At 42.2% G+C, this 24,853-nt stretch overlaps 2 protein-coding genes across 2 annotated transcripts in view; one reads left to right on the top strand and one right to left on the bottom strand.

The window, feature by feature from the left end:
• pou6f2 (POU class 6 homeobox 2) overlaps positions 1-1,005 on the bottom strand; it is a 105,118-nt gene extending 104,113 nt beyond the window's left edge. The window contains exon 1 of the mRNA XM_042068332.1: positions 849-1,005. The gene's annotated coding sequence lies outside the window, so the exon portion shown is untranslated. The remainder of the gene's footprint in view (positions 1-848) is intronic.
• vps41 (VPS41 subunit of HOPS complex) lies at positions 345-23,681 on the top strand. Its single transcript, XM_042068331.1, has 29 exons — positions 345-540; positions 1,045-1,083; positions 4,571-4,678; positions 6,935-7,012; positions 7,506-7,580; positions 9,556-9,618; positions 9,875-9,940; positions 12,442-12,561; positions 12,812-12,958; positions 13,278-13,344; positions 13,441-13,538; positions 13,679-13,808; positions 15,429-15,544; positions 15,727-15,783; positions 15,876-15,937; positions 16,083-16,164; positions 16,376-16,468; positions 17,079-17,206; positions 17,440-17,584; positions 18,116-18,157; positions 18,279-18,329; positions 18,935-19,072; positions 19,806-19,860; positions 20,632-20,772; positions 21,074-21,210; positions 21,470-21,569; positions 21,706-21,750; positions 22,392-22,468; positions 22,674-23,681. The coding sequence occupies exons 1-29, from the start codon at positions 520-522 to the stop codon at positions 22,752-22,754; spliced, it is 2,562 nt and encodes an 853-aa protein (XP_041924265.1). The 5' UTR covers positions 345-519; the 3' UTR covers positions 22,755-23,681.
• Positions 23,682-24,853: the final 1,172 nt, after the last annotated feature.

Here is a 24,853-nt window from a genome sequence, read left to right as displayed (position 1 = left end):
CGGTCGACTTTGGGGTGGAATCATCACATTTATAGGCTAGCAGAAAAAAAGAAAATGGATTATATTTTTCCAAATAAGTTAGGCATACCTTATGCTATGTCGATGTAAACCAAAATGTAGTGAAACGTAGGCTACTAAATAATATGTTATGATTTCTGAAGTAACTGTAGTGGTCTCTTTGGTGGGTAGCCTAACCCCATAGATATATGTCCTTAAAGGCTGTTCCTTGTAGCCTAGTCTGTCATTTTTTGTAGGCTATCATATGGCACGCGCACTGTTCCTAAAAGAACTACAGATCCCGATAGCTGTTCTCGTACTTCCTGTTTTTGTCACATGATTTCACTTACCGTCCTCAGTCTGCGGGTGTGTTATGCTAACAGCATCATAGCATAGTCGCAACATTTAATCGAATTGAATTATAATCGGTGACAGACCTGACAGCAGTTTGTTTACGTGTATGTTTCTCAAATCTGCGCACGTACGCAGTTGCCACTTCGTCAAGTAATATTCATAGAAAAGATGTCGGAAGTGGAGGAAAAGGTATGCAGCTGTTCTACCTATGTCTGTAAGATGAGACTGAAATGAAATCAGATTAACCAGAAATGTACATGTATTAAGTATATTTGATTATTGTTCTATCCATAATGGCTCTGTTTTCCAATTGTTCGACGAAACAGAATGGTTCTATACTGCCCATTGCTATGTGTTGCTAATGACTTTTTGCTACTTAATGTGGCTTGCTAAACTCAGACAGAAACAATTATGTATATTAAGATAAAGTTGTTGTTTTTTATTATTATTTCAGAGAGAATTAAGAAAACAATTGGGTTATGCACTGGTTTACCTACCTACTGGTTCCCAGAAACACGCGATTCTTGTTACAGTGCGGAACTGCAGAGATGTAGACTACATAATCTGAATTCGAGTTGGGCCTTAATGATCGATGCTTAATGATTTCTATGACCGTGATGATGCCTAGCGTATCTCTTTGGACAATTTGTTGGCGTTCAGCACTGGCAAACTGACTTGTCACTCTTGTTTCAGGGAAGAAAATCGAGTGAGGAATCTACAGATGATTCTGAGGTAAGAGGCATGGTTTCAGAGTTTCAGAGCAGTTTGAAGGAACTAAGTCTACACTCTTATGTTGTATCATAGAGATTGTTATTTGTGCAGTTTATGAGTTTGTGGCTGGATGTAGTTCAGAGGCGGACATCCCGGTTCCAAAAAGTAAATGCCCTGCAATATATTCTTACTACCTGTGCACTTAACAGGTGATATGACTAATTATCTGATCTACCTGGCTGCTAATTAGGATGAGCTAGTTTACTAAATGTTTGGATCAAATACTTGGCAGGACTTTTATTTTCTGAACCTGGGATGTCCACCTCTGGATGACATTATGTGACACATTTCTCCTTGCACTCCATTTTGTGCAACTTTATAACTGTATACAGTGAGTTTCCCTATCACATAATTTTTGTCACAGTGAACCACTGCGGAGGTCTATATGAAGTGTTCAACTGTGAAGGGTTCAACTGTTGAATGAAACACATTAAACCTATTCTAGTCAGGTGTGGTAAAAGTAAAATACTTTTTAAATGCCTAAAGTAGTTTTTTTACACCATTCCAATATGGATGTTAATAATCTCTCAAATGATTTATCTAGGCAATATATGGTTCACTTTACTAACCAAGATGACATTCAGCCTCAGCAATATGAACCTCGGTTTGAAATCTAGTTGACATTTACATCACAATTTTAGACATAGCTTACTGACTTCCTTGTCAACTCAGTCAATTACAAAACTAAACAATAGCAATACAATAAGGCTAGCTCGGTTTCTCCCAGAAATAATTCATTGAATTTCTCTTTCATGTTATATTCATTTCTCCACACCCAATTAACAGGGAAAATCGAAGCAGATTATCTGCAATTAGGTGACACACAGGATTACATAATACATACAGAGGATTATTAAATATAGTATGTGGATTCCAATATAGCAGTGCAGTATGCCATATGTGTGAATCGGTAAATAAAATATAGCGTGTCAGTCTGCAGAGAGAGCTGCGCCTGTCTTTAAATGATCCAGGGAATGAAATGTCAAGAAGACAGCAAACAATTCCACCCGCTCTCCTTGAAGAGGGAAAAAAAGCTGCTCAGAATGAATAAATAAAAATACAAAATAAAATCTGGCCCAGCAAATTACATCTCTCTCTGTGGAAGTATGCTCCCTATCTCTTCTCCATGGGTAGCCCCACTACACACACACACACACACACACACATATCTATAAAGAGAGACAGACAACACGGACTGCATGATTGTACACTCACTCAGAGTGGCTCCCAGCCCCGTTTATTCAGAGATCTATTGTCGAGCCATACTGTCTAAGCTCACTCCCTCAATAGGCTTGTCAGTCGGTGGAAAAGCTGGTGTGATTTAAGCCCCCCCACCCCCCACCCCGCCCTCTGTGGATCGCCTGGCACCTGCAGGAAATGTATTGTGGGTCTTCTTGTGCTTACCTTCTATAACACACTTATACACACTGATTGTCAGTGAAGAGTCGCCATTATTGGTCCGACAACAATAGACACTGGATACAGAGCCCAGTTTGTGTTTTCTTTTTGGCTGGTGTTGGATCATTTGAGTTGTCCACCTGAAATGTTGGGGTTACAATAAAGATGTGCCATTGCAGAAAATAGGGGTTGGTGGGGGTGGGTGGGTGACGGTCACACATTTAGTGGAATGAGGAGCCAATCTTCTCTGGTGCTAGTGCGGTTATTAGTTTGAGTCTGCCTTCTGAGCCTTGCTTTTCATTGTGGCAATGCAACACAGACAGAACATTTTAACCAGTGAACCTCAGAGAGAGAGAGAGAGAGAGAGAAACACACACAGAGAGAGAAACACACACAGAGAGAGAAACACACAGAGAGAGAGAGACACAGAGAGAGAGAGAGAGACACACACAGACAGACACAGTAACAGAATGTGTGTATGACAGAGAGATAAAGAGGAAAAAAAGAGTGAGGTGATGGAAGATACAATGCTGGCAAGAGAGAGAAAAGAGAGGGAGAGAGAGAGAAAGAAAGCAAGAGAGAGACACAGAAGTGTTTGGCTGGTCACACCACGCCTGGGAAGGGGCAATTAAAGTGCGCCCAGCCTTCATCCCACGCTCCCCAGGGCTCCAATTAGAAGCGGCAGGAAGGACAGCACAACACTCGTCCACAGCGTTAGCAGCCGCGGCAACACTAACAAGAGGCAGAAATTATGGGATATGAAACGGAGCCATTTCTCTTCCGCCCCTTCCACTCCACCACCACCACCACCACCATAACCCACTCAACCCTCACAGTGTTGAAAGTTTGTTTGGGACCCCCCCCTCCCTCCTACTCCATCCTTCCCCATTCCAACTATAATGGCTTTGTAGACCATGACAAATGTCCAAGCATTACAGATTTCACATCTGGAAGGAACAGGAAATGGCTTGGGGAGTTAAAAGAAGGGAGCAGGGAGAAACACTTTCTTTATCTAACTAGCCAGTCCTTATTATTTTATGTGGAAGATTAGGTTTCTGGGGGTTTATTTCTAGAAGTTTCCTCATCACGGGGGCAACTTTGCACAACCGTCCAGGAGGCTCTGATAAAATCAGCCTACTTTAGGAGCATTAAAGTGGTCAGAGAGAGGGACAGCATTTAAGGGAAAAAATGCAGCATCACCTATTATGAGAATCCCAGGTCTGGGCTTTGCTGAAGTCAACACAATGCAAACCCTTTGGGGTGGAGTGTGAAACAGCCATAAAGGGATAAAAGCATTACTTGCGCTAGGGAATGTGCAGCCTAGGGACAGATTTGATCGAGGTGCTTGGAGGAACAGAGTGTAATTCTGCCGTGGCATTGCTTGCCACTCGAGCTGGCCAGGCTACAGGGCTAATAGAAAGCCTAACTCTGAGAGGGGGGGAGAATCAACCACACAGGTCAAATCCAGAGAGGTGATCAAAGCATTGAGAGGTTATTTGAGAGATTGATGCCTCTTTCCAGGCCTCCAAAATACAGTATTAAGCAGGCTGGGTTCTAAAGTGGGTTGAGGTCAACGTTTTAGCTGCCAGTTCTACTTTTCAATTTTCTTTCGCATTAAGATTTGTTGGTGCCTGGATTAGTTTGATCAGATGGAGCAACCTGTAGGAGCAACCCTTTCCCCCAAATAATAACAAAACACTGTCTGTATGTGGGGGGAGCACTTAAAGGAGGAGTTGAGCTACACATAAACATAAACAAACTCAACATAATCCATCATGGCTTACCCTACCTTTAAAACTGAATGGCTGCATTGTGACATTGCTCTTCTGAAGCTAAAGGTATAGGTGACTAATATTTAGCAGACTCTTTTATCCAGTGCGACACAGACCCGCAATGGTGTGTGTGTGCGTGTGTGTGTGTGTGTGCGTGTGCGTGTGCGTGTGCGTGTGCGTGTGCGTGTGTGTGTGTGTGTGTGTGTGAGTAAGAGTGTATGTGTGAGTGTGTGTGTGTGTTACCCTGCCTTCATTTCTACCTCTCTATGTCCCTATAGGAGGAGGACAGCGAGGAGGAGCCTAAACTGAAGTATGAGCGGCTGACCAATGGGGTGACCGAGATCCTCCTGAAGGATGCAGCAAGCTGCATGACTGTTCATGATAAGGTATGAGAGCACCAATCCTTAAGCAGCTTGCTGTGGTCACCCTATCAATATCTACTGTGAATTTATTCGAATTCTTATCATCCCAGTCATTTATAATTCAACAGAAGATAATCAAGGACATTTCGTAGAGTGATATGAAGTTTGCACACCTGTAAGTAAATCTATAGCAAATCTTTAGGGGACCAGAGTGGTCATCACGTGCACATAATTGAGAAACTGCATACTGTGGCCCTGTTGATCATTGATGCCTATGTCACCCAGTGTGGTACTGTACTCAGTACTGTAGTTACCTCACACATCCTCCATCCTACTTGTCCTTTCCTTACAGGTGCGCCTGACTCATTTTTTTTTTCTCCCATAATTCCACTCAGGCCAGTTGTGTCCAGCTCTGTTTCATCTCCTCCTCTTTCATAGTCTTATTTTCCGTCTCTGGTCAGACATCTTCTTTTCTCTGTCTACTCCCCCCTCTCTCTTCTGCGAAAGCTGCATTCATTTATTTTTCCCTTTTTCTTCCCCTTTTTTGTGGGGTGGAGGGTTCTGCGGCGGATGGCTAATTGCCATGGCACCGGGTGCACTCATGCACGGCCGCGCTGGAGGAATAGTCATACCTGGTTATGTCTCCTCACCTGATGTTTTATTAACCGCTATTGATTTTTATTCTTTTCCTCTCCACTCCCTGGGGATTCTCCTTACTCCTTTTTTACCCTCCTCTCTCTCTCTCTCTCTCTCTCCCTCCCTCCCTCTCCCTCTCCCTCTCTCTCTCTCTCCCACCACCTTAGCCACAAAAAAGCAACCTTGCACGAGTAAAAGGCACAGTGGGCCTGAATTTGCGATGAGCCCCTTCCTTTTCGCTCTCCTTCAATTGTCCTCTTCCTTCTCTCTCTCTATCTCTCTCTCTCTCTTCTCCCTAACACACACTTCCTTCAGTTTGTGCACCCTCTCCTGCCCCCTCGCTGCACTCATTTCCTCGCCCTCCCTCCACCCCTCACCCCCCTTCTTTCTGCCTCACAAACATCCATCACACAAGTCTCTCTTCTCTCTCTCACACACACACACACACACCCCTACATGCTCCACAAACACATGGCAGGCGACGCCCACATTGGCCTAATGTTGCCTCATATTTTAAGTGCTCAAGAATGGGAATTTAATGTGAGCCCCTCGCAGCAGTGGATGGACGGCCCATGCCGCCCACTTATTTTTATTTTATTTTTTATTTATTTATTTATTTATTTATTTTGGCCTGATTTTATTTGGAGGAGATTGCAGGAGGAGGTTCTGTTGGACATGCTCGGCTGTGCCTGTAAATATAAGCATTTCATTATAGACTGCACTGATGCATGTGGTGTGTGTGTGTGGGGGGGGGGGCAAGAGTGTGTGTGCGCATATGTGTATGTGAGAGATGTGTGTGTGAGTGTGTTTGTGGGTATGTGTATATGTGTTGCATACATATGTGGCTATGTGGACATGCTCTTGCTAGCTGAAATAACCGTTCCCAGTGTTTTTTTTGTTTGTTTTTTTTAAATCCCCTCCTTCCCCATCCTTGTGGTGCCCCCCGCTGTGTGTGAGGCCGAGGCAGAGCGTTGAGGCTGGGTTTGAGGGCCATGTTGGGGGCCCAGCCTCTGCCCTCCACAGGGTGGACCTCCAGTGGTCAGGGGCATTAAACCAGCCGCAGCATGCGGTCACCAACACAATGGCATGCAGGTTTTGTTTGGTATTTGTTTGGTTGTTTGTTTGTGCGTTGGCATTTAGGTTGTCAGTAAAAAAGAAATTCCCCTCAGTTATTATGCGAAGAGCAAAGGGTGTACAAATCTGTTTTTTGATTTTCACTGGTCAGTTTTGCTGTTTGTATAACTCACGTTTGTCAATTTGCTTTTTAAATAAAGTGCACATTTTTGACAGAAAACACTCATAAACAGGCAAGGTGCAATGGGCAAGGTCCGTAGCGAATAAATTATGTTGAGGCACTTGATCCCCCCCCCTCCCCCTCCTTAGAGGAAGAGAAAGTGGCATTTCACACAGGAGTGCACCGATAAATGGGGTTTTCCGTCCCCTCGCAATTTCACACTTTTTGCCCCAAGGGTCTAGCCTCCCCTCCCATCTCCACCTGCCCACCCACCCAAATCTCACCGCGAGCCTCCATCTCTAATCCCTCCCCGACGAAGCAAACCTCTTAAGTCTCAAATATATGCAAAATGCTGAACGTCTCCCAACCTAATTTGTCTAATATATCTCTTCTCTCTCCCCTCACTGCAGTTCCTGGCGCTTGGCACACACTTCGGGAAGGTTTACTTGCTGGATGTCATGGGAAATGTCACTCAGAAGTTTGAAATTGTAAGTTGTGGTTGGACTCTTACCAGAGTTTCACCTTTTCTCACCTTGGCCTAACACACTGTCTATAACTTCCCTAAAGACACGTGAAGCTGCAGTGTAACCTTTCAAAACCTATATTGACTTTTTGTTTAGTTGTCAGTTATCTTGGTTTTTGCTTCAACTCTCATCTTTGAGTCATTGTTATCAAATTGGACAAAAGGACAGGTCACAGCAGAATTATGAGGAAGTCTTCGCATATTCAGCTTCACGTGGTGGTGTGGTTCTTTGTCGATGTTCGTAATTGACATGACATGTGGAGTTGTAGTGTAACGGAGCAGCCCAAGTGCTTCTGTGAGAGTTCTCACCTGCAGCACAGGTGTGTGGACGAGCCTGTGTGAAAGCACGTTATTTGTGCAGGCTTGTCTGTGAGTTTGTTCTGACTTCTCTGACACGGGCTTCACGACGCATCAAGTTCTCCTGGTCCGGCGTGACTTGTCAACTCCTGTCTTTCCAGAGTTCGGTGAAGATCAATCAGATCAGCCTGGATGAGAGCGGCGAGCATGTTGGGATCTGCTCTGAGGATGGGAAGGTAAGTTCACTCTGTTTCTCTCTCTGTCTTTCTTGCAACCTCTCTCTCTCTCTCTCTCTCCCTCTCACTCACTCACTCTCTGGCTTCTTGACCTTCTGCACTCTGCCTTAAAGGTGACTGACAGCACCACTTCAAATTGTGCTGAGAAGGATGCAAGCTGCTTAGTGTCCACACTACAACAAACTGCATTTAACGTGCTATTCCAGTTGCTATTCCAGTAGCTATTCCAGTATCCTCTTTTAAATCCTCTTAAACCAATCAACAACAACTTCAACAACGAGAACTAATACACATTACATTTATATAGTGCTTTATCTAGATACCCACAGTGAAGGGGGGTTGGGGGGTAGCCCCCCCACCCAAATTCCACTTTAACAGCATTTTTTCAGCAACAAGAGCTTTTCAAGTCTAGGTTGTCCACCGCCGATGCTCCGTTTTGGGGTTATATCATCACACAAAAGTAAGGCCTTGGGAAACTTATGCATGTGTGTGCTAAAGAACCAGCACCTCCACCCATCCTCCCTCCCTCCGCCTCCACCTCCTCCTCCACCTCCCCTGCGATCTGTATCATGTTTCTCCCCCCTGAAATCCCCTCATTGATCTGTACCTGGCTGTTATCAGGCCTCGTCTCCCTGATTACGAGCTCCCTCCTGGGGTTAGCCTCACTGCAGATATGTGCACCCGATAGCGCCCTCCACTAGTCTCACGTGCACAAAACAAGATCTTGTCTCGCCCGACACACCTACGCCAATTAAAATCGATGTGCTGAACATTGTCCGCTCTCATGCACTGTTAACCTTAACCCCCGATTGTACCTTAAACGCCGATGGCAGCGATAGGCCAAACGTTGCAGCTTTGAGAGGAAATATAAATCATGGAATCGCATAGAAGGAGGGAGCCTTTTAAAAAAAGAGTTCAACTTGCTTTTTTTTTTTTTGGCCTCAAAATGGTGTTTATTAAAAATCTATGCAACTCAAAGGTAGACCCCTGCAAGTCACAGTTCAGGATTTTTCCATTTCTTTTCCCTGGGGACTTGGGGAACAGTGTGAGGCATATCTTTTTTTGTCTATGACCATAGGCATTTTGAGCTTGATTATTTTTTGAGCTTGATTTATTTTTTCAAAAGAGGATGACAAAAGGAAGCATTGTTCTCTTTAAAGTTACCTTTGGCTGGTGGGCTGGTCAGTAGGGCCAGAGATGAGGGCAGGCTTTGGGACGCCTCCTGTTCCATAATTGGCCGCTCAGTGGAGACCTTGCCACTTAATGACAAAACCCCTCCATGCTACGAGAAGGTGATGCCTCTGGCTAACAAGCGAGTTTTCCCCCTTCTAATGACTCTGAAACTATAATAATGATGTTTGCACTTCAGGTTCACTATTGCTACACTCCTAGCTTTGCACAGCACTGCTGCACCCAATAGCGCCCATATTTTATGTCATCCATCTGTCTTAAATAGACCATGCTGAAAAGTAATGAGTCAGCAGCTGACCCACCTCATCATAACACTTCATGCTCGTGTAAAACTAGCAGAGGCAAAAATGGAGCCAGAGTTATCTATGTTGGGTCAGCTATAAAAAGTATTTCAATGAGACACCCTCGATACCAACGTTTTAAAATATTCAGAGCACCCGTAGCCTGAACTTTACTGGGAAAAATGCACTATGAGCAAATGTGTGCCATCTTCAAGGGTTGCTTCTTCTTTTCCTCCAAAGAAAACATAATGATTTTTTAATCAGTAATAGCATTTTGGCATTGCGCTTGATATTACACAAATTATTGGGTCTAATGTGCTATGTCCTTGGAAGGCTATGTAGTTCATCACAATACCCTTACCATATAGACTTTGTTTTACCTAAAAAACACCTCAACATCAATACGGACACAGCACACTTTACCATTAAGCAACCAGATCCAATTTTGGATTGAGAGAATGGCCCATCACTGCCATGACATGTGTCTTATTCTTTCCTCACAGGTCCAAGTTGTTGGTTTGTATACACGGGAAGGTTTCCATGAGATCTTTGACTGTCCTATAAAGGTATGTCATTTGAATCCAAGTAATTACATTTTTTTATGCCAATTACTGTTAATTCAAAGGTAAATAAAGGCAGTTGTCATACCTGAAATTCAAGTTAGTCCATCACTTGTTTTTGAACATATTCAGACCCATTTTTGAAAGGCAGTGAAAACAGAATAGTGTTGTACCTCAGCTTTGTTAAGGGGCCGTTGGCATGGCCTACTGATGTCCACCTACCGTACCATGTCTCTCTCTGATCTGTTCATCTTCTCTGTAGGTGGTGGCTCTCCATCCGCAGTTCAGCAAATCAAACAACAAGCAGTTTGTCACCGGGGGCAACAAGGTGAGTCTGAAGACCATTCCACACCGTGTACCTGGGGAGCATGGAAGCTCTCGTGTTCTAACAGCAGGGAGCAGGGGTGGTAAACTCTGTGCGTTTTCAGTCCAGAGTGGCGCATTTTCCAAACACTCATCCACACAAATGTGTACACTTGTGATGTTTGCATGATCCCTCACAGCCACTTCAGATGGATCTTTCTCTCTGGCCAAAGTGATGCCTGCTTTTTTTTCCTGCTCCCCACCACGGTGAAGCCTTTATCTTTGTGGAATTTATGTTGGGGTACATCCACTGTTTCACATTTTCCCTCCGATTTCTGCTCTTTTTTTATTTCTCCCCTTTATTGTGAATTGTTCTCACTTTTATTCCTGTCGGGAGACGTGAAAGGCTCTTACCATGTCGTCCTCTCGCCAGGGCTGATCTTTTAGTGAGAGTGGCCCATTTTCCCCAAAGTGCTGTTCACCAGAGAGGTGTTGTCTCTCGAGCACAACAAATAACAGTCATTACCCAGATGACCCCGTAGTCTCCAAACATGTAGACCACACTTCATGGCCAGATTCTATACAAATAGCAGGTTGATTCGCATGGATCTGCAATTCAGCCCGAAAAACGCCAAAGGACATCCTTGGACACTACACTCACAGTTTATTCATAGATGTATCATTCTTTTCCTCCGCCTCTCTAACTGTGTCTTCATTTTATGGTATAAGTGCAAATGCGATTTCAAAACACGGTTGTATTTTTATAGAAATATAAGCTTGGTCATGTTAAAGCATTAAACTTGACCATTTTTGGTATATTCTGGTATATCGTCTTTAGTCATGGGCCCTACATAGTAGCACATGAAGACATTCATTCAAAACATAGATATGTTGCCAAACTTGATTGAACACATTATGTAAGTTTTGACTGGTTTTGATTTGCCCTGTATTGAGTCCTCATCATATCAGAGGACAACCCACCTCTCAACCGCTGCCTTGCCCCATACCCCATACCCCCCTCCACCTCACGTGACGCGCCTTGAGTCCTAATGGAAGCCCCTCAATGAGCGTTCCCCGAGCCTCTACTCTCAGCCGCTACCTGATTCCAGTCCCCTTCCTGCGGCTTAAGGCTCCCATAATGCACCCTCGCCACGAAAATCAATAAGGCTTCGACTGAAGACACATCTTGTCAAAGGCAATTCAATTCAGTCTGCACAGGCCCCACCGAGTGTCATCCCCTTCATGCGGCGTGCTGTGATCTGTTAACATAAGAGTAGAATGGAAGCCACATTCAAGGGTCTTCCATTTTCAGTTCTTTTCTTTCTTTCTATCTATCTTTTTTTTTCTCTCAGTATGTTCCACCCGCTCGACTGTAATAAGAGTTTGTGTGTGTCTTTGAGACTGCGCCTCTCGAGGTGTCTTTTCCATTGTGGCTGTTGTCATTTCCGTCAGGATTTTTCCTCTCGTGGGCGAAGTAGACATTATCATAACCCTCTTAACCCTCACCTCAAAAGAAAAAGAGGAAAGAGGCTATCATATGTCTGGCTTCTCAAAGTGTATCTTAAGATGGTAATGCCTAAAGAAATGAGCGCTCACTAAACAGAGTTTCTGAAGGGGGCTACAATGACGTGAAAAAAAAAGAGAACACCTTCAGGAAATTTAAGACGCATGGTGACATTGTGGCACTGGCATACCACAGTCCAAAGAGACTGGATCCAATTTCTGTCAATGTGTAATAGAGAAATACTTCTCTTAGGATCAGAGAGTGTCCCTAATTTGTGTAATGTCTCATCCAGCTCTTAATTAAAAGCTAAGTAACCTAATATCTGTCAGCGCAGCGACTTTGTGAAGACGGCGGCATACCACACTTTATCCAAGGGTTTTATTGACACGCGATACAAGAGGAGTTCTCTTGTTAAAAGCACTTACCGTTCCATTTGGGTAATTAAGACACACTTGTCCAAAATGGATTTTCTGCCTGGAGCAGAGGAGAGAAACTGCGCCTGAGAAACCCAGTCGTCCAGTCGTCCGTCAGCTGTGCTCTACTGCCCTCTCATGGTCAAAGACGGTCATGTGGCAAAGCAGCATCAAAATCACTTATTGGACATGGGAGATGCACAGGAGGTTTTTTGTAGCTAGCTACAGTAGCTATTTACAGATGGACATTTTGGTGACTTTTGTTATTGCTCATAGCTGATTTTAAATGTATTAAAAAATGCTTTTACTCTCATAAGCAATTTTGATGATGCTGTGGCTTGTTTAAAGAGCTTGTTTTAATGAAACACTATATCACACAAAATGCTTTTAGCATTCTAACTGCCCCTGTTTTACTTTGTCCTTCTTGCAACTGGACACTCATTAATGCAACTCTGTCTGATGATTGTATGTTAAAGGCTGTAGATACTTGGTTAATGAAGTGACTTTTGTATGTACAATGTGTAATCTAATGGTGTGGTTGTGTCAAGCTGTGTTTTACTTAAAATTTCCATCGGGATGAATAAAGTATCTATCTATCTATCTTTAAAGCTGCTGATGTATGAGAGGAATTGGCTAAACCGCTGGAAGACGTCAGTCATCCACGAGGGCGAGGGTAGCATCACCAACATCAAGTGGAGAGCCAACCTCATCGCCTGGGCCAATAATGTGGTACGCAGGGCATGGTCACACATCAGAAGAGTGCATGTGCTCTTTTGCCTTAAAGGAAATATATTCAAGAGAATATTTACAAAGTTAACAAATTCTGGGAGAAAGGGGTGCATCCAAGTACGTTTCAAGTATTCTAATCCAGAAAATTTGTTGAATAATCATTACTGTAAGAACCAAGTCAATGTTGCATATTTACTTCATACCTGTACTGGGATACTATGTATGTGTAATGTATGTATATCCATCACAGGGAGTGAAGATCTATGACTTAAGCACTAAGCAGCGTATCACCAACGTCCTGCGGGACAACACCAGTCTGCGGCCGGACATGTATCCATGCAGTCTGTGCTGGAAGGACAACGCCAACCTCATCATCGGCTGGGGCTCCTCTGTCAAGGTGTGTGTGTGTGTGTGTGTGTGTGTGTGTGTGTGTGTGTGTGTGTGTGTGTGTGTGTGTGTGTGTGTGTGTGTGTGTGTGTGTGTGTGTGTGTGTGTGTGTGTGTGTGTGTGTGTGTGTGTGTGTGTGTGTGTGTGTGTGTGTGTGTGTGTTTTCATGTTCTGTATGAGTGCCTTGAGTGCTATTGTAGCATATTGGGTAGGCCCAGCAGCTGTGTGCTATATCTGTATCCGTCAAAAACTGTCCAAACTAAGACTGTGATGGGACGTTCTTAACAAAGCACTTTAACAGCACAACTCTAATTTTGTCTCTTGTGAAGATATGTGCTGTGAAGGAGAGAGACCCCACTGAGATGCGAGACCTGCCTAGCCGCTACGTTGAGATCGGTAACCATCACTCACAGTTTTTTAGACTTTTGGGGAACGTGGGAAGGCTAATGGAAAAAGTGATAAAGTAACATACCTGTGTGTCTTGCGTTCCAGTGTCTGCCTTCGAGACCGAGTTCTTCATCAGTGGCCTGGCCCCGCTGGCTGACCAGCTTGTCACCCTCTATTTTGTGAAGGAGGCCTCAGAGCACATGGTGAGTCCAAACTATAAGTCAGAGTTTATCAATGTGATTGAACATCAGCTCCAGAGATTAAATACAATAAAATAGAATCATTCCATGTAGTGGAATCATCTGTCTGAGTTGGTGTATCAAAATGTGTTTGTGTGTGTTAGGAAGAGGAGTTCCGTGCGCGGCCACGTCTCGACATCATCCAGCCGCTGCCGGAGACCTGTGAGGAGATCTCGTCTGACGCACTTACCGTCCGCAACTTCCACGACAACGAGTGCAGGGACTACCGGCTCGGTAGGGCAGCACGGCAGGGCACTTAGATCTGGACCAAACAGGGATCAGGACCCTCTGTGGCTACTAAAGAAATATGTCAGCACAGTTCTAACATGGAGATATATCCATACTAGGGCTGTCAATCGATTAAAAAAATTAATCTAATTAATTACATACTCTGTGATTAATTCATCTAAATTAATCGCATATATAATTTTTGCTGAGAAAGTATTTTAAATATTTAAATCATTGAATAATCAGCATTAGTGGCATTAAAGTTCAAAAACTGTTTTATTATTATTTTCACTGTTCAAATAATGGCCATAATAATCTATGATCTGACCTAATATGCTGAGGAAATAAATTCAAAAGTGCTTCGGGAAGAAGTTTTTTTCCACATACAAGGCATTTCAGGCCACAGATATAACCTAGGGGACACAATGAAAATAAATGTCACTCTCCTCAATGTCAACACTATTTCTTTCCATTGATGTGCGACTTTAGAGTTGACAAACTCCGGTGATATGCAAATTCCTTGCTGCAGACATTGCAGAGGACTTTATTTTAATCAACACTTTATTTTTGTCAACACCATCAGGCCGTTTTTTAAAAGTAAATGTTCGAATCAATGATCTAGGCAGCACATTTTCTTCTCTCTCCTTCATTTTACAGTAATGGTTACTAACTAGAACGGCTCAGGGTCAAAGGTCATACAGAATCGATTAATCTGCGTTATTTTTTTTAATCAGTTATTTTTTCTCAAATTAATCAGTTATTTTGACAGCCCTAATCCATACCATAAAAATAAAGATCCTCAAAGCGGTAGGAGATTTAATTGTAAACCATAGTGGCAAATGCATCGACAGCTACATCTGCAAATTAGTATTTAATGTAAAGAAATGTACATAGTAAATGTAAGTATTTGACATCTTGGCCCACATATCACCACCACTTGAAAAGCACTTAAGAAAATATTGGGCACTAATGTAAATGGCAAAGTCTAATGTATAATTGAAGCTTATTTAATAGTAAGGCAAAATCTTAATTCTTAGTTTAAAGGAGAAATTGGGCGAGTTTTCACATAGATCTCCACTTTTCGAGGTCATCAAGTACTGTCGGTACAAAAACAAAAAAAACAATTGGTTTTTACCTAGCTCTGGTACAGAAAAAAACGAAAACAATCGGTTTTACCTAGCTCGAGTTGCTACAACCAGGCAGCTACAGCCCTACACTCTGGGGGCGTGTAAATGGGAGCTCACGGACATGCTGTAGCTGCCTGGCTGCGTTAGCTGCTGGCTGTAGCAACTAGAGCTAGGTAAAACAGATTGTTTTCGGGTTTTTTTGCACCTACAGTACTCGGTTACCTCCATAAAAGGAGATCTATGTGAAAACTCGCCCGATTTCTCCTTTAATACCAAAAATCTTAAACACAAACATCAGTGGGTCAGCTCAGTGTTCCAAAAAGCCGCACAGTAACTTTAGTTCAAACACACTTTGCTCTTTGAGTGACTGCACTTTGCCCTTCACTTAAATTAGGGCCAATAGTGTTTTGACACCACTAGTTGTAATGAGCCTGAGTGTGCAGTGAAGTGACCTTGAAGTGACCTCTCCGAGGACTCCTCTCCTCCCCTGTGTCCACAGAGCACTCTGAGGGGGAGTCCCTGTTCTACATCATCAGCCCTAAGGACATCGTGGTGGCGAAGGAGAGGGACCAGGATGACCACATCGACTGGCTGCTGGACAAGAAGAAGTATGAGGTGAGTAGAGAGAAGGCAGGTGTAGGGAAGGACAGTGCCACCATGTTGGCTTACAGTGCAGGTGATTTCAGAAATATGTGGAGGATGTGGCAACGTCTTATGCCTTTTTTTACTGTAAATAAGACTGTTGGGTCCCATTAAGACAAACAGGAAATACTAACCTGATTGTTTGTTTCCTCTAGGAAGCTCTAATGGCAGCAGAGATCAGCTTTAAGAACATAAAACGACATGACGTCCAGGTTTGGGATGATTCACTTTGTTACAGAAGTAAGGTTTTCCAGGATTGGCATTCTGTATAACAAGGCAGCTTATCCTTTGACTATTCTTTTAGAAAATTGGGATGGCATACATCAATCACTTGGTTGAAAAAGGAGACTATGACACAGCAGCCAGGTATTTGGAGGATTTGGGGTTTCATTTCAAAATATACTGTACATTTATATTCATACATATGTCAATATATAATCTAAGGAAACATATAGGGTTGCATACTCTAAATTTTGTTGATTTGTCTGCTTGTCTTGCCATCTGCTTACAGGAAGTGCCAGAAAGTCTTAGGGAAGAACATGGATCTCTGGGAGAATGAGGTCTACCGCTTCAAAACCATAGGCCAATTGAAGGTGAGTTTACCTGCCCAGGCATTAAAATCACTTTGGTGTCAAGGTTATAAGCTTATCAAGTAAAGAGAATTTTTACATAATTTTGGAAAGATTCTGTTATTATTTCTATTCTGCTTATTTCAGACACTTATTTCAGACAGTCTTGTCTCCCTTTAGTGTGAATCTACTCTTTTGTACTTTTTTTATACCAAAACCCCTAACCCCCATGCAGGCGATCAGCCAGTACCTGCCCAGAGGAGACCTGCGTCTCCGGCCAGCCATCTACGAGATGATCCTGCACGAGTTCCTCCAGACTGACTATGAGGTCTGTAGGACCATACTCATTTGACCATATTCATTAAAAGTCATTTGCCTGAACATTTTCTGAACAAGACCTTACTGGTACAATGAAGAGCTGTAAATGGGTGTGCAGTAACATTACATAGTGTTGTCTGTAAGTTCCACAGATCGTGGCAAGACATTGAATTGATTGTAAGCTTCAGGGTAGCCGTGGCCTACTGGTTAGGGCTTCGGGCTTGTAACCGAAGGGTTGCCGGTTCGATCCCCGACCCAGTAGGAAAAATGTGGGCAGGTAAAGTGGTTGAGCACTGCTCTCCCATGCTCACATCCACGGCTGAAGTGCCCTTGAGCAAGGCACCTAACCCCTCACTGCTCCCCGAGCGCCGCTGTAGCAGGCAGCTCACTGCTCCGGGTTAGTGTGTGCTTCATGTCACTGTGTTCACTGTGTGCTGTGTATGTTTCACTAATTCACGGATTGGGATAAATGCAGAGACCAAATTTCCCTCACGGGATCAAGAGTATATACTTATACATTACAGAATGTAGGTAGTAGGCAGGCAGCACCCTGGACGTCTTCCAGACCAAACCATGAAACCGTGTGTGTGTGTGTGTGTGTGTGTGGTTCTCCTTGACAGGGTTTTGCCACGCTCATTAGAGAGTGGCCTGGGGAGCTGTACAACAACATGACTATTGTGCAGGCAGTGAACCACCACCTAAAGAAGGACCCCACCAACCGCACCTTGCTCACTACACTGGCTGAACTGTGAGTGAAGAGATGGGTCTATCACGGTGAAATGCTAGAGATTTGCAACATTAGCAATCCTATGCTCAGTGTTGTGTCAATTTTACTGTAGAAATATATTTTTCTTTCCTGGTCTTCACTGTTTTTAAGTTATAGCTTACATGGCCATGTTTATAATGGTTCTGTTTGGTTTCATTGTTTAAAATGGTTCAATATATACCTTCTCCTACTTCTTTCTCTTTCCCATTCTTTAGGTACACATATGACCAGAGGTATGACCGTGCGTTGGAGATCTACTTGAGGCTAAGGCATAAAGATGTGTACCAACTCATCCACAAGCACAACCTCTTCTCCTCCATAGAGGACAAGATCGTTCTGCTCATGGACTTCGATAAAGAGGTGTTTAACACTCACTGCTCCCCCCCCCCCCCCTGCAATACAACAATCACACATTCAACTCAAAATGAACAATGTTATTATCCTAATTATCATAAACACCTTTCAAATATTAAAGAGGTCTCGTGAGTATTACATAATTCATGATAAATATGTTAGTTTAAATGAATTATACGATTTAAAGGTGTGCTCTAATTTGACTACATATTTAACTGATACATATGTTGATGATGATTGAACCTTAACGGGATTTTAGTGGTGAATTTCCTGCAGTAAGTTCTAGCTGAGCTGAGCTCACAATCTCCATCACCTGCTCTGCTCAAAGGAGGTGATCTTTCTCTGAATTAGAAGTCAAAACGGTAGGGGAGAGTGTAGCGTATAGCCGAGAGCCTCTGGAGATGTGGCGTCTCCTCTCCCCCCACTCACAAGCCCAGCGTGTAATTATATTTGAGATGGAACACCTATGAGGTTGCAGGTCGCGTCTGTATAGATCTGTCCGGCGGATATATCAGCTCTTCTCCTCTCCTTTTTCAGAAAGCTGTTGACATGTTGCTGGATAACGAAGACAAAATATCAGTAGGTGAACCCAATGCCTTCTCATTTCTTGGCATGTTTTCTCTCCCTCTCTCTCTTTCTCTCTTCCTCTTCGTTTGACTGAATACCAATATGTTTTTTTTCTGTTCCCTCTATTTTACAGACAGACAGAGTTGTGGAGGAACTGAAAGACAGACCAGAGCTTCTGCATGTTGTGAGTATAGGGACTTTTTTATTGGGCCATTAACATTTAAATGAATTGTGTTTTATTTAATTTAACCAGTGACCCATTGACATGACAAATAAATAAGAAGACAGCAACAGCAACATATTTATATGGTTATGTTTAAATTGGCAGAGCAGGGCTGCATTCATTTTATATTTAAAACGTTTGACCTTCAGATATTGACTAAGTGTTTGAAATGAAAATGTCAGACATTTACTGTGTATGTACATCAGAATGTGATTACTTCAATCTTGAGACTTTTATTTGAAGATAAAGAGCTGGAAATTCTAAAAGTATTTAATTTAATCCCTCTTGTTTGGATCCTCAATGTACATTTATGACAATCTTAGCATGATCACAATTTTTACAATGTAAATAAAAACGTGAACGAAACCAAAATAGCCGTACTGTGCACTGAATAAGCATCATTCATAAAATGGCGTAGCTTGATGTAGCTTGAATGTTATCCCTTATCTATAAGTCGCTTTGGATAAAAGCGTTTGCTAAATGAATGTCGTAAATGTCAATGTAATAAAATCAGGTGTGAAGTTATTGAGTATAACAGTAAGCTGAGGTTGTCTCACTGTCTGCAGTACCTGCATAAGCTGTTCAAGCGGGACCACCACAAGGGCCAGCGCTATCATGAGCGGCAGATCAGCCTGTATGCCGAGTACGACCGACCCAACCTGCTGCCCTTCCTACGAGACAGCACACACTGCCCGCTGGAGAAGGTAATGACTCCTCACCCCATAATTATGAACATAAACATACACACACACACACACACACTCAGATACAATGCTGTTAACACAATGTAACACAAACACATGCTGTTAACCACGCTTGGCTCAGAGCACAGTAAAATGAAGGGCAGGTCACACACACATTGTAAATAAGTTGTATGATCGAATATAAAGAACATCAGTAGAGTGGAAGATAACGCAAAAGTGAAGTGTCTGGAGCTGTCGAGTGAAATGGAAAACAAAAGCCAAGTGAGAAGAAGGGAGAACAGCCAGAGTGGAGAGAGAGGACCTCTTATCCCCCTTCCAATCAGGAAGAAATCAACCACACCTGAGTACCACTTCACCTGCAGCAGAGAGAGAGAGAGCCCAGGCACACAACGTGGACCAGGCTAAGAAAGGCCAGTTAGGGCTGTAACAATGGATGTGCTCACTCATGCACATAATGACTTTTTTTCTCTGAAGAAGAAATGTAATAATAGATAATAAAAGATAGATAGATAGATAGACACAGACACAGACACAGACACAGACACAGACACACAGACACACACACAGACACACACACACACACACACTTTATTGATCCCCAAGGGGAAATTCAAGATAAAGCATTGTATCTATTCTAATAGAGGTGATTGTTAACTCTTTTCTGATGTGGACAAAATACGGGCTTTTGAAACCTCATGGTTTACCTCACTTTTATTTCTGTGTTCCTGTTTAGGCACTTGAGATCTGTCAGCAGAGGAACTTTGTTGAGGAGACGGTCTTCCTTCTCAGTAAGCACGGCCTTTTACCTTCATCATGCTATTACATACCTTATAACACAAAGACAAAGCATAAAAAAAATGTTCCTTGGTGTTCCTGCCCTCTGCTGGCAACATTGGGAAGTCACAATTTAAATGAGTGGTATTCAGAATACAGTTACACTGATAGATTTAAGGGATTACATTTTAAATCATTCTAACATGTAGGCCAAGCTGTTTCGAACTCAAATGCAATAATTATTTTAACCACACCATGTAGCTTAAGTGGCTCTGTTCTCTTTCCTCTATTGGTAGCCTAAATGAAAAACCTCTCAGGGAATGTAGAATGTAAAATTAGTTTTCTTATAGACCGATATCCACCCAGCATGTTTTAGACCAGTATTGGTTCTGGTTTCTTCACAGTGTGGTCTGCAAAAAGGCATGTAACTCCTCTTGAGTTTTTGAAATTCATCAAAAAAAAAATCTGTGTATACTTAGCAGACAAAACCTCTCTGGATCTTTGACACAATGACGTTAACAAAGCACATAGGCTTATGTCAATCCATCCTCATGGTAAAGCAGGTTGTGGGTTGTTAACACCATAGACTGTATATATAGTCTATAGTCGACACTGTGGGTCTTACAACTTCACATGACCTCACGTAACTGTTCCATCCACCAAGTATTCAAAATACGTGACTCACTTTGAGTAATCTATCAAAATATGTTACAAAATACATTTTTATGGTATGTAATCTGTAATGGAACACATCTTAAAAGTAACCTTCCCTTCACCATCTGCAGGCAGGATGGGGAACTGCAGGCAAGCACTGCAGATGATCATGGAGGAGCTGGCAGATGTAGACAAGGCCATTGAGTTTGCCAAGGATCAGGATGATGCTGAGCTGTGGGAGGACCTCATCTCCTACTCCATCGATAAGCCACGTACGACACAGACATATGTAGAGTGATAGAGAATATCCTAGTATCAATGCACCCATGAAGTTTAAAACTGGTGGCCACTTCTTTCTGAGATTTTTTGTACCACTTAATTTTCTTTTCTTTTTTTTTGAGATGGACAGAAATATTTTGCACAAAACTTATTTCTGTATGTGAAATACATATCAAAGAAAAACATGAATATACAGCCATATTGAAACAAAAGCATGAATGTACAGTTTTGTACAGCAAAAATATGAATGTGTAGCATTCATACATGAATCCACATTTTCCTGTTATCCTACAGCCTTCATCACAGGACTGCTGAACAACATAGGCACCCATGTAGACCCCATCCTTCTCATCCACCGCATCAAGGAAGGCATGGAAATCCCCAACCTGAGAGACTCGCTGGTCAAGATCCTACAAGACTACAATCTGCAGGTTAGAACATCTCTTTAACTTGGACCCATTGACAGGTATCCCCTCAATGTTTGATTTTTGCCAGTTTGCCTCTAAACACACAGCTCAGAATATTTTTGAACAAGAATGTGTCTAAAAATATATCTATAACGTGCTTCCCTACAAATTGTGTGTCTATTAGTTCCATTTAAGGTCTCAAATGTGTGTGCTTTTGTAGAGGAGCACTCTAAACAATTAGGAAAACACCTTCCTAACCCACAGTATCGCTGTTTCTCCTCAGATCCTGCTGAGAGAGGGCTGTAAGAAGATCCTGGTGTCGGACTCCATGTCCCTGCTGCAAAAGATGCACAGGACGCAAATGAGGGGCGTCAGAGTGGATGGTGTGGACGCCATTTTGTTTCCAATTTGTTATTCATACTTTTGACTTTAAATTGTTATACGTACTTAGATACAGACTTACACGTTCGAAATACTGTAGTTTAGCATTCAACTGTCTAACATCTCTTCCCATTGCAGAAGAGAACATCTGTGAATCTTGCCATACCACCATTTTACCATCAGGTATTAATTGACATCTACTGATTCTATGATTTCAAATGTACCCTAACTAGACTTAACACACATCCACCACCACGGAATCCTGATGTATACAAAGTATTTGATATTAAAGCAACACCAAAGAACTTTTCCTCTGTCACACACACGCTATTCGTTTATCCAGCACCGGCTTTGCAAATAACGATGTCCACAGACAAGGTAGAATATGTTGCATGATTTTATGAAAGTATGATGTATTGCGACATCATGCAAGTCAAATTTGTAGTTTCTTATCTCATTCCATCAAACTACAAATCCGCTACCCGATCTGGCAATCTTACATAGTGAGGTTATAGCCGATAGAGGGCCGCGAAGCGAATGCAGAAAATGCCGTTCACCCTGTTACGAGTTGATGAACCACTGAAACGATTTTGGAAACGTTATTTTAAGGTACAAAAAGCTCTTTGGTGTTGCTTTAAGTATCAGTGTTGTTCTTACACGCTGATAATAATAAACAATGTCCTGCAATGGATTAATATCAGTCCTCTACTTCACTGCACAAGTCTTATATATTCTAAACAGAATGTACTTCAGAATATATTTTTATAGAACTATTTTGTGAATGTCTTATCTGCTAGTAATGACTGGTTGTGCTTGTGTTTCAGATACAGCGCAGCCCTTCAGTGTGGTGGTGTTCCACTGCAGACACATGTTCCACAAGGAGTGCCTACCCTCTGGAGCAGTAAGAGAGGTTTTCCTCACACATCCATTTAGTCTCATTCCAGCCCATACATTCACAAAGCATATATTCTGACTCTTAAATTCCTTGTTCTTGTACGAGTTAACACTACCCTTTTCTCACAACTAGTAAAAACATACTTCCGAGTAGGTCAGTGTCCCCATGAACATTATAAATAACTTATTTACATGTATTCTCTGCTCCCCAGATTCCAGGGGTTCAGTTTTGCAACATCTGCAGTGCCAAGAGACGAGGGCCTGGCAGTGGCATCCTGGAGATGAAGAAATAGCTGGAAACCGCATCTACCCATAAGTCCTCTCTACAGACCTGACCTAGGGACAGTGTTCTGAAGCCTTCACCTTCCTCATGGTCACCTGGAAATGGTTTCTCAGAGCTGTTCGCTGCAGTTCAGTGTCGTCTGTTGTTGGTCCTGCTTGCCTGGCTTAACACTGTGATGTTTTAGCCATTTTGTAAGTGCTTAATTCTCAACTGCAAATTAATACTTATTGTGCAAGTTTGGGTTCAATAATATGTCAAGTGTAAAATCAACAAAGATTTTTTTTTTAAACACTTGCACTATGAATGACCAATGGAACTAATTTAAGTCTTTGTCTTCAACTATGTTAATGGCAATGCTCATAGATTTTTTTTCATGGAGGCTGGATTGGCAGAAAAACAGTATTATTCAGTATTTTCGCCCATAACAGTTTTGAGTTGAATGCTGTATTAACATTGCATTTGATATTCCATGTTGGCACGTATTTATTTTGCTTAAACTGTAGCCGGATTTTATGGAGCCCCCCAAAGGGACATGGTGGGAATTTCTTTTTCAGCTCCTATTGAGTTCCCTCACAATAGTTTTGCATTCCCTTGCAAAATCAAGTATTCCAAAGGGAATGCAAAACTATTGTGAGGGAACGCAAAAAGTACATTTCCACCTCTAAAAAAAAATATTTCCACCATGGCCCTTCGGGGGCTCCGTAAAAAATGAATATGTTAATAAAGATTATTAAAGTGCTATATCCATCATGTCCAAATTATATAGTCAATATCAAATATACATCTGTAAATAGTAAGACTACTGTAACACAGAACATGTGTTTAGGTTTTTTTTGTTGTTGAGCGGAATGCTGTTGAATCAAATGGAATTACAAATTGTCTGACTAAATGATGAGAGCACTTGTTGGTGGAGTCCAAATAAATAGACCAAGATATATTGAGGCTGCTATCTTTTTTTTAATTATTAGGTAATTCTGTTGAATGAGAATAACTGAATTATTAAAAGCTGAAAGAAAATAATCTCAGACAATGGAAGTGCATGGTTCCTGCAGAGCAAAGCAAAGAAGCACTGGAAACCTGCTTCAAATATATATTATCAAAATCTAACCAACTACTGAACAGTGTACTTAATGAAACAGGCATTTGCCCATAAAGATGGCAGTCCATAGTCCAGAAGTAACGCAGCAGCTCCTAGTATGCAGCACAGTATCATTTATAATTTTCTATCAATCTCCCTTTGAATTTGATAAATTGATTTGAAAATGTAACCACAATCAAGGAGGAACTCACAGAAAGAGCAGTGTACTTGTAACATGCTGAAAGGCAGTTTCAGGGAAATGTACATCAACGCTGTTGTCTGAAGGCTGAGGTGAACCGTTTCAAGTCTAATGGCTCTGCTGGGAGTGCCAGAAAAGTCTCGTTTGTATTTCATCTCCACGACCAACCATGTGCATTCCATGCGGCAGACAACAGTTGAGCCATTTCTTTTTTTTTTGTCAGGTCATCACGATTCCACACAAGCGCTAGAAAAGACAAAAGCCTTTACTTTAACCACAGGCAAATCTCTGGGTCCTCTCAGGGGAGGTGCCTTGCAAACCATACGCTGAAAAGCCCTCAAATAATGCGTTAAGTTGGCATTGTTAATGACAAGTTATTCATGGCAATTCCAAGTGAGGTTTAGCAAAAGCACACAGATATCTGAAAGACTAGGATAATGGCTTCCACCATGTATAACTTTGAGGATTTCCTACTGACATATTGTGACATGAGTGTGGAGCAAACTTGTCTTTGACAGATAGGGCACCTCTGCTCATTCAAAGAAAGAGAGCTGCTAGTTCTGCATAGTGGGATAGACATGGTGCCAGCAGATTGTTTCAATAAACCAGACAGTCTCCTCTAATGCTATTTGGGACCCAGCAGGTCAGCAGAAAACAACCCTTGCATTGTGACAATTCAGAGGACTATGAAGGCAAAAGAATAACACAGTGCAAAGAAAGTAAACTGAGAAAAATTTGTGCAGTTTACAACAGTCAACAAATTAAGGAATGATATGGGATACGAAAAGGACAAGCTTTAATTATGATTCTTTTTTTTTATGTCAATCTTACG

This window comes from Alosa sapidissima, chromosome 17 (assembly GCF_018492685.1).
Source record: "Alosa sapidissima isolate fAloSap1 chromosome 17, fAloSap1.pri, whole genome shotgun sequence".
Lineage (NCBI taxonomy): Eukaryota > Metazoa > Chordata > Actinopteri > Clupeiformes > Clupeidae > Alosa > Alosa sapidissima.
Note: the sequence above shows the minus strand (reverse complement) of the source record. Positions and strands in the feature narration are given on the sequence as shown.